The 13,361-nt window shown below is 43.5% G+C and overlaps 1 protein-coding gene across 5 annotated transcripts in view; it reads left to right on the forward strand.

Moving 5' to 3' along the window:
* Positions 1–13,361, forward strand: part of LOC112226512 (sodium/potassium-transporting ATPase subunit beta-1-interacting protein 3-like) — a 171,698-nt gene that overhangs the window by 37,901 nt on the left and 120,436 nt on the right. For all 5 annotated transcript variants that reach the window (XR_006080181.1, XM_024390865.2, XM_024390867.2 and 2 more), the window contains 2 exons: positions 9,987–10,124; positions 13,232–13,312. Coding sequence is in view for 4 of the 5 variants with exons in the window: in XM_024390865.2 (XP_024246633.2) it covers positions 9,987–10,124; positions 13,232–13,312 (219 nt within the window). In the remaining variant the exon portion in view is untranslated. The remainder of the gene's footprint in view (positions 1–9,986; positions 10,125–13,231; positions 13,313–13,361) is intronic.

Here is a 13,361-nt window from a genome sequence, read left to right on the forward strand (position 1 = left end):
AAATCCTAATCAGAAACATCTAGCATGCTGTAATGTAGCATAAATCACTGGTCAGAAACATCTCAGCATCTAGCTGCTGTAATGCATAAATAGCCTAAATCACTGATCAGAAACATCTAGCATGCTGTAATGTAGCATAAATCACTGATCAGAAACATCTAGCATGCTGCATAAATCACTGATCAGAAACATCTAGCATGCTGTAAAGCATAAATCACTGATCAGAAACATCTAGCATGCTGTAATGTAGCATAAATCACTGATCAGAAACATCTAGCATGCTGTAATGTAGCATAAATCACTGATCAGAAACATCTAGCATGCTGTAATGTAGCATAAATCACTGATCAGAAACATCTAGCATGCTGTAATGTAGCATAAATCACTGATCAGAAACATCTAGCATGCTATAATGTAGCATAAATCACTGATCAGAAACATCTAGCATGCTGTAATGTAGCATAAATCACTGATCAGAAACATCTAGCATGCTGTAATGTAGCCTAAATCACTGATCAGAAACATCTAGCTTGCTGTAATGTAGCCTAAATCAAGAGTAGGCCTATTATGTTGCCCGATCTCGTATAGGCAACTCCAAAAGTCAGCTGAGGTTGTGAAACATGAACACGAGACACACATGCTTTTGAAAATAGGCTATTATTTCTATGGGTATCATGATGAAGATACGAGCCGACGGCTGCTCCATAACAAAGTGGAGTGAGTGTAGGAAAGAGCTGAAACATGGAGAACAAAAATATCACTTTCTTTTGTCAGCAGTTCCACACATTCCCTTGACAAGTTTTGTGGGGAAAATATTATTTGTATTTTACTCTGTTGTGTGTTGACTGTGATCGGGTAGGTGTGTCTTGTCTGTTTAATGAACAAAATAACAACCTATTGATTTAATTTGTATTGCACAGTCAAGGGTGCACAGACCCGTAACATAGTCCTAATTAAACTCAAAATAGGCTATTATTTTCTAGGGACCTGCCTAAACGAATTAATAGTTGATGTCTTTTTGATGGTGTATATTCTCAATGGATTTATCAAAATAAATGGCAACCCACATCTGCACACCCCTGCTACCACATGTTACTGCCGGCATGCGCACGGTAGGTGTGCAGGTGTATACATGTGTGCAGTATAATTTATGCCTACTCCCTCAAAGAATATTTAGGGGGTGCTTGGAAGTTCACCACCAACTGTTCTTAGAGTAAAATATATTATTGTGAAGAAACATTCACACTCTCAGCTACAATTACTGCCTGTAGGAGTAATGGTGGTCCTTTGGTAATTATCATGTTATATGGTTCTTTAATGGAATTCATCCATTCTCTCAGAGCTAAGCCAGCGCTGCAAATTACACATAGTCCTAGAGGGAACACCATTAAGGGTGACCGAGAGATGGAATGACGCTCACACACACTGCACCCATACACACATGCATTAATAGGCGAATCATTTTAATACTAGAAGGGCTTGTTAAGTAATCTCGTGACAGCCTTAACATAAAAATGGAGAAGATTTGGTTCTGGCGTAAGTGCATCTCTGACATTGGAGGGGAGGACACACACATTTTGCCACGGGTTCAGGGGTAACTTACTTTATACACAGATTTTAAATGCACATTTCTAGTGACCTGTTGTTTGTGGTCTCTCTCTCTCCCTCTCTGCCTGATTGTATGTTTATGGCTGACTCTCCCGCCATGAACATAAACGCACCAATCAAAGTCTTTACACTTGGAACACACCTTCATGACCCATAATCACTATAATGAGGTTAAAGATATCTAAGCTGAAATAACTCAAATGTGCCAGCCACTTTGCCAGGGGTGGTGTGTGGGCAGTTTCCAAGAACCTTACTTATACTGCAAAGAAATATCACCCTTTTACAAACAGGCCTATTTTTACCACATCCTTGCCTGCATGTTCAATTTCATAACACGAGAGGGAAGATCAGGCAAGGTTGCTACCAGGAACTGTTCTCTTTTTATTAAAATAGAAGTGTGTGTGTGTGTGTGTGTGTGTGTATTTATATGGTGAACGTGTCTCTGGCTTGAACATTGTTGAAAGCTTGCTTGTACTGTAAGTCGTTTACTGTTAGTGGCTGTTGGCTGTCAAGAGACAGGAACAAGAGCCTAAGCTACACAGTGTTGAAATGGCCTTGAGGCTGCAGCATTCCCCAGGTTAACACATCAGTACAACAAGATAAGGGACCCATAACACAGTAGATTGACAAGCTTTTACTGTGTTCCCACCTAGGGCTATGACATTCTGTCAGCGGGTGATTGTCCGTTAATTGTCCAGTCTCACGTTAATTGACTGTTAATTAACAAACACATTTAGCATATCCTGGTTTCCACACACAGCCTACAAGCCACTGATGCAGACCTTTGGAACATCTACATTTTAAAAGTCTAACAAATTCATGGAATATAGCTTACACCATCACAATAAGTCCATAATTTGTTTTAGACAGGTCTCAAGAAACATGATATGAAGAAAATGTAGTCTATTTCAGAAGAAAATAATAGCATACTCTGAGTTGTCCTTATGTTACGGCCTGATCTGGCTATGCCAAATGGCTGGGGTCTACAGTAGTTCATTTAGCAGACAAGATTTGCTTACAATTACGTGGCATTGTTTTGTAGTATTTTATAGTATGAAGAATACAATTGAAAATAGCTGAATAAAACGATTTGAAGGAGGTGTCCATTCTGAGTTGATAGGTTAACAAAGAAACAGTAACTCCTATGTGCTTCAATTTAGAGTTATTTATGTAACTTTAGTTACAAACGTTGGCTGCATGATGCAACTCTAATGATAATTTGAAAAAAGTTGCATGAAAGGCATGAGCTCTGCTTTGTTTTTGCGCAGGCTGCATACACCTCATCAGTCTCTCAGTCACAATTTCACAAACACTTAATAATGCCTTGAATTTCCCAGTGGCATCCCCTTTGTGTGGCCGTAATGCCCCCTAAAAAAAATCCATGCCTTTTGCGGCCAGTGGCCCCTATTCCCTGAGTGCTCCAAAGCACCTCTCACTCAAATGGCTCTCCATCATGTGATCCGGTCTTTCTCACAGGCTACAAGTGAAGACAGACACATCGGGGACGCAACTGCGCACATCCTTATCCAGTTCCAAGGTGCATTTTGAAGATATTGGAAGAACTGTCCACATTTACTTTGTCAGCCAACAAGATGAGTAGGCCTAACGAACAGCAAAAGCAATAGGATATGTCAATCTACTATCCCCATAGTACAAAAGTTGACCTATTCTGTGCGAGAAATAAATATTCTAAACATAGTCAGTTGTGGGATGCGATAGATCCCAAATTAATACAACCACCAGCATCAAAAAAAGTTTTTTTAAGCAATGAGGCTGACACAACAGATCAGACTGTTTATCTTAAAATGTTGATAAACTATGAGGCTATTTATTCACATTATAAGCGCATCAATGCGCACATGGCAGTAGGCTATAAGCACGAATGTTCCACTAGCGGGAAAACACCATTCTCTAAAGTGACCATAAATTTGATTTTTTATTTATCCTTTACTTAACTAGGCAAGTCAGTTAAGAGCAATTTCTTAATTACAATGATGGCCTATTATGCATGTAATGCTTTTATTATAAAGGGGCATTTTTATGGTGAACATTTTCTTCCCCAAACTTGAAACTCACACGCTGCATACAGTATGTATTCCAGTTAGGCTCTACACCCATCGTAAAGCGGATGAATGTGCTTAATTTAAAGTTATTTGTCACGACTTCCGCCGAAGTTGGTCCCTCTCTTTGTTCGGGCGGCGTTCGGCGGTCGACCTCAACAGTTTTCTAGCCACGACCGATCCACTTTTCATTTTCCATTTGTTTTGTCTTCATTGTACACACCTGGTTGCCATTCCCATCAACGACATCACACCTGCTCTCACCCCTATCTCTAGGGCCTGCATTACTCTCCACCATGTCTTTAAAACATCAACGACATCACACCTGCTCTCACCCCTATCTCTAGGGCCTGCATTACTCTCCACCATGTCTTTAAAACATCAACGACATCACACCTGCTCTCACCCCTATCTCTAGGGCCTGCATTACTCTCTCCCATGTCTTTAAAACATCAACGACATCACACCTGCTCTCACCCCTATCTCTAGGGCCTGCATTACTCTCCACCATGTCTTTAAAACATCAACGACATCACACCTGCTCTCACCCCTATCTCTAGGGCCTGCATTATGTCTTTAAAACTCTCCCATGTCTTTAAAACATCAACGACATCACACCTGCTCTCACCCCTATCTCTAGGGCCTGCATTACTCTCTCCCATGTCTTTAAAACATCAACGACATCACACCTGCTCTCACCCCTATCTCTAGGGCCTGCATTACTCTCTCCCATGTCTTTAAAGCATCAACGACATCACACCTGCTCTCACCCCTATCTCTAGGGCCTGCATTACTCTCTCCCATGTCTTTAAAACATCAACAACATCACACCTGCTCTCACCCCTATCTCTAGGGCCTGCATTACTCTCTCCCATGTCTTTAAAACATCAACGACATCACGCCTGCTCTCACCCCTATCTCTAGGGCCTGCATTACTCTCCACCATGTCTTTAAATTGCACCATTTTGTTCCTCTCCATCACCCACAGTCTTTCAACATTTAGATAATGAAGCATATGATTTTTCCAATAACAATGGAGGTTTGGTTGATTTAAGTATCTGTTTTTTTCAAAATAATTGACGAACGGGTTTCGTCCAACCCATCGGGTATTTCACTGCACCCTCATATGACTTCTTGAAATATGCAGTCATTTTACATTGTAATACTTCTGACAGTCAACTTTGTAATTCTGCCCATAACTTTATGACATCATAACATTCCCAGAAGGCATGGGTTATTGAGTCATTGTTAGTTTTACACTTAAGACATGACTCTGCAGAATTTGTAAAAATGTTCTCTTGTATAATAAATCTTGTATAATAAATTATATACATTAGTTTATACTGGATTACATTTTCCTTAACTATAATTTTGTTAGTTATGTTCCAACATTCCCTTCATCTTGTGCCAATATCAGTTCTTTCTAAGTCTTTAAGTTTATATTTTTCTCAAAGAGATTGTCAGTTGGATAGGCTCTCTGAAAGGTTTTGTATATTTTACCTATCATGTGTGTAACAGTTGTCTTCGTCCTTCTCTGATGAGGAGTAAGAAATGTCAGACCAATGCGCAGCGTGGTAAGTGTTCATCCTTTTAATGAAATGAACTGAACACTAAATACGAAGTAACAAAAGAGAACAAACGAAACAGCTCCGTCAGGTGCAACACACACTAAACAGAAAATAAACACCCACAACTAACAGTGAAACCAGGCTACCTAAATATGATTCTCAATCAGGGACAACGATTGACAGCTGCCTCTGATTGAGAACCATACCAGGCCGAACACAGAAAATCCCAAATGATAGAAAAAAGAACATAGACAACCCACCCAACTCACGCCCTGACCATACTAAAACAAAGACATAACAAAAGAACTAAGGTCAGAACTTGACAATATGAACATCCTTTTCTGACTCAAATCAGATTCCCTCAAATTCGCTCTGATGTCCAAAAGATTTAAAATCTAAATTTCATTCTATGAAACCTTTAAGTTCCATGTATTTGAAAATATCTGCATTTGTCAGTGCAAAATATATTTTTAATTCTGTCCTGTAAGTGCTTGCTTATGTCGCTAATGCCTAGACACAGCTCTGTGTATGTGTGTGTGTGTGTGTGTGTGTGTGTGAGGCTGGATGTATCTCTGGCTGAAGCTTACAGTGCCATGGTGTGTGTGTGTGTGAGGTGTGTGTGTGTGTGTGTGTGTGTGTGTGTGTGTGTGTGTGATGTATCTCTGGCTGCTTACAGTGTGTGTGTGTGTGTGTGTGAGTGTGTGTGTGAGTGAGGCTGGATGTATCTCTGGCTGAAGCTTACAGTGCCGTGTGTGTGTGTGTGTGTGTGTGTGTGTGTGTGTGTGTGTGTGAGAGGCTGGATGTATCTCTGGCTGAAGCTTACAGTGCCGTGTGTGTGTGTGTGTGTGTGTGTGTGCTGGATGTATCTCTGGCTGAAGCTTACAGTGCCGTGTGTGTGTGTGTGTGTGTGTGTGTGTGTGTGTGTGTGTGTGTGTGGCTGGATGTATCTCTGGCTGAAGCTTACAGTGCCGTGTGCGGTGTGTGTGTGTGTGAGGCTGGATGTATCTCTGGCTGAAGCTTACAGTGCCATGCTGTGTGTGTGTGTGTGTGTGTGAGGCTGGATGTATCTCTGGCTGAAGCTTACAGTGCCATGGTGTGTGTGTGTGTGTGTGTGTGTGTGTGAGTGAGGCTGGATGTATCTCTGGCTGAAGCTTACAGTGCCATGCTGTGTGTGTGTGTGTGTGTGTGTGAGGCTGGATGTATCTCTGGCTGAAGCTTACAGTGCCGTGTGTGTGTGTGTGTGTGTGTGTGTGTGTGTGTGTGTGTGTGTGTGTGTGTGTGTGTGTGAGTGAGGCTGGATGTATCTCTGGCTGAAGCTTACAGTGCCATGCTGTGTGTGTGTGTGTGTGTGTGTGTGTGTGTGTGTGTGTGAGGCTGGATGTATCTCTGGCTGAAGCTTACAGTGCCATGTGTGTGTGTGTGTGTGTGTGTGTGTGTGTGTGTGTGTGTGTGTGTGTGTGTGTGTGTGTGTGTGTGTGTGAGGCTGGATGTATCTCTGGCTGAAGCTTACAGTGCCATGCTGTGTGTGTGTGTGTGTGTGTGTGTGTGTGTGTGTGTGTGAGGCTGGATGTATCTCTGGCTGAAGCTTACAGTGCCATGCTGTGTGTGTGTGTGTGTGTGTGTGTGTGTGTGTGTGTGTGTGTGTGTGTGTGTGTGTGTGTGTGTGTGTGTGAGGCTGGATGTATCTCTGGCTGTGCTGTACAGTGTGTGTGTGTGTGTGTGTGTGTGTGAGGCTGGATGTATCTCTGGCTGAAGCTTACAGTGCCATGCTGTGTGTGTGTGTGTGTGTGTGTGTGTGTGTGTGTGTGTGTGTGTGTGTGTGTGTGTGTGTGTGTGTGTGTGTGGCTGGATGTATCTCTGGCTGAAGCTTACAGTGCCGTGTGTTGTTGTGTGTGTGTGTGTGAGGCTGGATGTATCTCTGGCTGAAGCTTACAGTGCCATGCTGTGTGTGTGTGTGTGTGTGTGTGTGTGTGTGTGTGTGTGTGTGAGGCTGGATGTATCTCTGGCTGAGGCTTACAGTGCCATGCTGAGAGGGACAGATCAGATAGAAGCAGACCCAGCTCCAGGGATGAGGGTGGAAGGTGGTGAATGTTGATGCATCATGATGCAGAGAGCGTAGTCAGTGAGAACCCCCTCTTTTCCTCTATGGTCCTGTGTGTTGGTCTGTGGTTCTAACATAATGTTGAGCCCAGTCTGTTATTCCCCTCCTTTTTTAGTGTTTATTTCCCTGTTAGAGAGCATTTTACATGGATGAATAACTACACTATCTCTGTTGTCAAACCCACACCTGCTTCACGAGGCCCATCGAAACATTTCCACCTCGATAAGATGATGTCAGTGTCTGTGTGTGGTAATGAGAGAATCCTCGTTAAGATGTCAGTGTCTGTGTGGTAATGAGAGAATCCTCGTGAAGATGTCAGTGTCTGGTAATGAGAGAATCCTCGAAGATGTCAGTGTCTGTGTGGTAATGAGAGAATCCTCGTGAAGATGTCAGTGTCTGTGTGGTAATGAGAGAATCCTCGTTAAGATGTAAGTGTCTGTGTGGTAATGAGAGAATCCTCGTTAAGATGTAAGTGTCTGTGTGGTAATGAGAGAATCCTCGTTAAGATGTCAGTGTCTGTGTGTGGTAATGAGAGAATCCTCGTTAAGATGTCAGTTTCTGTGTGGTAATGAGAGAATCCTCGTTAAGATGTAAGTGTCTGTGTGGTAATGAGAGAATCCTCGTTAAGAAGATGTCAGTGTATGTGTGTGGTAATGAGAGAATCCTCGTTAAGATGTCAGTGTCTGTGGTAATGAGAGAATCCTCGTTAAGATGTCAGTGTCTGTGTGGTAATGAGAGAATCCGTTAAGATGTCAGTGTATGTGTGTGGTAATGAGAGAATCCTCGTTAAGATGTAAGTGTCTGTGTGGTAATGAGAGAATCCTCGTTAAGAAGATGTCAGTTTCTGTGTGGTAATGAGAGAATCCTCGTTAAGATGTCAGTGTCTGTGTGGTAATGAGAGAATCCTCGTTAAGATGTAAGATGTCTGTGTGGTAATGAGAGAATCCTCGTTAAGATGTAAGTGTCTGTGTGGTAATGAGAGAATCCTCGTTAAGATGTCAGTGTCTGTGTGGTAATGAGAGAATCCTCGTTAAGATGTAAGTGTCTGTGTGGTAATGAGAGAATCCTCGTTAAGATGTAAGTGTCTGTGTGGTAATGAGAGAATCCTCGTTAAGTTGTCAGTGTCTGTGTGTGGTAATGAGAGAATCCTCGTTAAGAAGATGTCAGTGTCTGTGTGTGGTAATGAGAGAATCCTCGTTAAGATGTCAGTGTCTGTGTGTGGTAATGAGAGAATCCTCATTAAGAAGATGTCAGTGTGGTAATGAGAGAATCCTCGTTAAGATGTCAGTGTCTGTGTGGTAATGAGAGAATCCTCGTTAAGATGTCAGTGTCTGTGTGGTAATGAGAGAATCCTCGTTAAGATGTCAGTGTCTGTGTGTGGTAATGAGAGAATCCTCGTTAAGATGTCAGTGTCTGGTAATGAGAGAATCCTCGTTAAGAAGATGTCAGTGTCTGTCTGTGGTAATGAGAGAATCCTCGTTAAGATGTCAGTGTCTGTGTGTGGTAATGAGAGAATCCTCGTTAAGATGTCAGTGTCTGTGTGGTAATGAGAGAATCCTCGTTAAGATGTCAGTGTCTGTGTGGTAATGAGAGAATCCTCGTTAAGAAGATGTCAGTGTATGTGTGTGGTAATGAGAGAATCCTCGTTAAGATGTAAGTGTCTGTGTGGTAATGAGAGAATCCTCGTTAAGAAGATGTCAGTTTCTGTGTGGTAATGAGAGAATCCTCGTTAAGATGTAAGTGTCTGTGTGGTAATGAGAGAACTCGTTAAGAAGATGTCAGTGTCTGTGTGTGGTAATGAGAGAATCCTCGTTAAGAAGATGTCAGTGTCTCTGTGTGGTAATGAGAGAATCCTCGTTAAGATGTAAGTGTCTGTGTGGTAATGAGAGAATCCTCGTTAAGATGTAAGTGTCTGTGTGGTGAAATGTAAGATGTCAGTCTGTGTGGTAATGAGAGAATCCTCGTTAAGATGTAAGTGTCTGTGTGGTAATGAGAGAATCCTCGTTAAGATGTAAGTAATGTCAGATGTCAGTGTCTGTGGTAATGAGAGAATCCTCGTTAAGAAGATGTCAGTGTCTGTCTGTGGTAATGAGAGAATCCTCGTTAAGATGTCAGTGTCTGTGTGGTAATGAGAGAATCCTCGTTAAGATGTCAGTGTCTGTGTGTGGTAATGAGAGAATCCTGGTTAAGATGTCAGTGTCTGTGTGGTAATGAGAGAATCCTCGTTAAGATGTCAGTGTCTGTGTGGTAATGAGAGAATCCTCGTTAAGATGTCAGTGTCTGTGTGTGGTAATGAGAGAATCCTGGTTAAGATGTCAGTGTCTGGTAATGAGAGAATCCTCGTTAAGAAGATGTCAGTTTCTGTGTGTGGTAATGAGAGAATCCTGGTTAAGAAGATGTTTGCGCCTGTGTGTGTTAAGGAGACTAATCAAACGCAGAATGGACCATGACACTGCTTTATGCTTTCATTAAGATGTGGATGGATGTGTCACGTTGGTTTATACTCTTGTTGTACATTGTGGTTGGTTGGGTAATGCACTTAGCCTATACTGTACCTTTGAGTTTCCTTGCACGTTCAAATGTGACCAAAAAGGATGTTCTTGACCTTCATGCCCCAAATTCAGTCTTCCTAACCCTCCCCCCCTGCAGATGGTGGCGTTGGAGAGGCAGGTTTTTGACTTCCTGGGATACCAATGGGCGCCCATTCTGGCCAACTTCTTCCACATCATCATTGTCATCCTCGGCTTCTTCGGCACTATACAGTACCGACCACGCTACATTGTCGTGGTGAGTACCAACATTCACACAGGTGCACACATTACATTGGGGTGTCATTTGTTATTTTTCCATTTATCCAAACTCCCAAGATCCCTGGCCCTCTCCCGAAACACATTGTTTGTCGTCTTAATCCTTTTTAATCCATCAGTAATTACATTTAATTAATGACTCAACTTCCATTCATTTCACACTCGAACAGAGTGTACCCTAGGGCCCACCTCAGCACGAATCCACAGGATTTAGGATTTGGTTAAATCTGAGGGGTTAGGGGTGGGGGGAGTGGGGGAAAGGAGGATTAGATTAGTTGAATTAGGTGTGTTAGTACTGGGCAAGAACAAAAGCCTGGCCATCTTGTATCACTCCAGACCCAAGATTGAAAAACCTAATGGAATGTCCTAGAACTTTCAAGATTGAAGCACACTAGAAGGTTGCAGATTGAAGAATACTAGAATGTTCTAGATTGAAGAGCAGTACAATGCTCTAGATTGAAGAACCCATAGCTCCCGGACAGGGTATGAATATTTTAAGTGTTATTCCACTCTGGTGTCCTTTGGAGTTAGAAGATCATTACAGGAAGTGTACTGTCTCTTTTATTCAGTTAACACGGGATGCATGAAGCTAAGTACTGATAACATATTCACATATACTGTACGTCAAAAATGTATTAGCAATGTTCAGTTTGGGTGTTAATGTGGAAAGAAAATCAAAGGGCGAGGGAGAGAGAGATTGGAATGAATGGGTAAGGGAGAGAGGAGAGAGTGGTTGGAAGGAATGGGTGAGGGAGAGAGGAGAGAGAGGTTGGAAGGAATGGGTGAGGGAGAGAGGAGAGAGAGATTGGAAGGAATGGGTGAGGGAGAGCAGAGAGTGGTTGGAAGGAATGGGTGAGGGAGAGAGGAGAGAGTGGTTGGAAGGAATGGGTGAGGGAGAGAGGAGAGAGTTTGGAAGGAATGGGTGAGGGAGAGAGGAGAGAGGTTGGAAGGAATGGGTGAGGGAGAGAGGAGAGAGAGGTTGGAAGGAATGGGTGAGGGAGAGAGGAGAGAGAGGTTGGAAGGAATGGGTGAGGGAGAGAGGAGAGAGTGGTTGGAAGGAATGGGTGAGGGAGAGAGAGGAGAGAGTGGTTGGAAGGAATGGGTGAGGGAGAGAGGAGAGAGTTTGGAAGGAATGGGTGAGGGAGAGAGGAGAGAGATTGGAAGGAATGGGTGAGGGAGAAGAGCAGAGAGAGGTTGGAAGGAATGGGTGAGGGAGAAGAGGAGAGAGAGGTTGGAAGGAATGGGTGAGGGAGAGAGGAGAGAGAGGTTGGAAGGAATGGGTGAGGGAGAGAGGAGAGACAGGTTGCAAGGAATGGGTGAGATTAAAAGAATGGGTGAGGAAGAGAGGAGAGAGATTAAAAGGAATGGGTGAGGAAGAGAGGAGAGAGATTGGAAGGAATGGGTGAGGGAGAGAGGAGAGAGATTGGAAGGAATGGGTGAGGGAGAGAGGAGAGAGATTGGAAGGAATGGGTGAGGGAGAAGAAGGGTGAGGAGAGAGGAGAGAGATTGGAAGGAATGGGTGAGAGGAGAGAGGAGAGAGAGGTTGGAAGGAATGGGTGAGGGAGAGAGGAGAGAGATTGGAAGGAATGGGTGAGGGAGAGAGGAGAGAGAGATTGGAAGAATGGGTGAGGGGAAGGAATTGGAAGGAATGGGTGAGGGAGAGAGGAGAGAGATTGGAAGGAATGGGTGAGGGAGAGAGGAGAGAGATTGGAAGGAATGGGTGAGGGAGAGAGAGATTGGAAGGAAGAGAGAGATTGGAAGGAATGGGTGAGGGAGAGAGGAGAGAGATTGGAAGGAATGGGTGAGGGAGAGAGGAGAGAGTTTGGAAGGAATGGGTGAGGGAGAGAGGAGAGAGATTGGAAGGAATGGGTGAGAGGAAGGATGGGTGAGGGAGAGAGGAGAGATTGGAAGGAATGGGTGAGGGAGAGAGGAGAGAGATTGGAAGGAATGGGTGAGGGAGAGAGGAGAGAGGTTGGAAGGAATGGGTGAGGGAGAGAGGAGAGAGATTGGGTGAGGGAGAGAGGAGAGAGAGATTGGAAGGAATGGGTGAGGGAGAGAGGAGAGAGATTGGAAGGAATGGGTGAGGGAATGGGTGAGGGAGGAGAGAGATTGGAAGGAATGGGTGAGGGAGAGAGGAGAGAGATTGGAAGGAATGGTGAGGGAGAGAGGAGAGAGATTGGAAGGAATGGGTGAGGGAGAGAGGAGAGAGATTGGAAGAGAATGGGTGAGGGAGAGAGGAGAGAGGTTGGAAGGAATGGGTGAGGGATGGGTGAGAGGAGAGAGAGATTGGAAGGAATGGGTGAGGGAGAGAGGAGAGAGATTGGAAGGAATGGGTGAGGGAGAGAGGAGAGACATTGGAAGGAATGGGTGAGGGAAGGGAAGGGGGAGAATAATCAAAGGCAAAAGAGGATAGAAGGTTGAGATGCAATAAGGAAACAATACTGAGGAAAAGGAGGGAGAGTGAAAAGCCAAGGGAGTGGAGAGAGTAGCCAAAGGCAAGAGCGGATAGTGGGAAGAATGCTTTCTTGGAAAAAGTATGGTTCAACAGTATGACTCAACGCTTTTAGGCTAGGATAATTAGGGCAAGTCCTCTACTGTCTCAATGAGCGTTGACATGTTCACATGGTGAAAAACATCTCCATTGGAAGAAGTTCAGCCTTGAGTGGAAGTTTGGTTAGCAACTTCCTGTCAGAAAGACCATATTGATGGATGATTATGGATTGGATTTGAGTATCGCTTTTTCAAAGTGCTCAAAGTGTCTGTAAGCGGACAAACTGAAGTTTGTTTTTTGTATAATAGACCCTTTGTAAATGTTGCAAATTTAATTCCATTCTAAGACCTGTTTATGCCCCTCCATTAAAAAACACTCAGCTGGTTTAAAAAACAACTCATTTAAGTCTTAATGGACTTATCGCAGCTTTGGCATGTGGGCTAGAGCGGGTAGTACACATGAATAAATAAACAGTCTAGTGCAGTGTAGAGTGTGTCCCATAACACCATTCACAGACAGAAATCTTTCATTTCATTTCCAACTTATTTTCATTTGCAATGTGTTTTTTGAAGTATGTGTGTGTGTGTCCTGTACAGTACACAGTGTGGACAGCTCTCTGGGTGGCCTGGAATCTCTTCATCGTCTGTTTCTACCTGGATGTGGGAGGCCTGACCAAGGTAGGCGCTATTCTCTCTGACGACAGAGCAACTGTCCTCCATCTTGGAG

This window comes from Oncorhynchus tshawytscha, linkage group LG28 (genome assembly GCF_018296145.1).
Source record: "Oncorhynchus tshawytscha isolate Ot180627B linkage group LG28, Otsh_v2.0, whole genome shotgun sequence".
Taxonomy (NCBI): domain Eukaryota; kingdom Metazoa; phylum Chordata; class Actinopteri; order Salmoniformes; family Salmonidae; genus Oncorhynchus; species Oncorhynchus tshawytscha.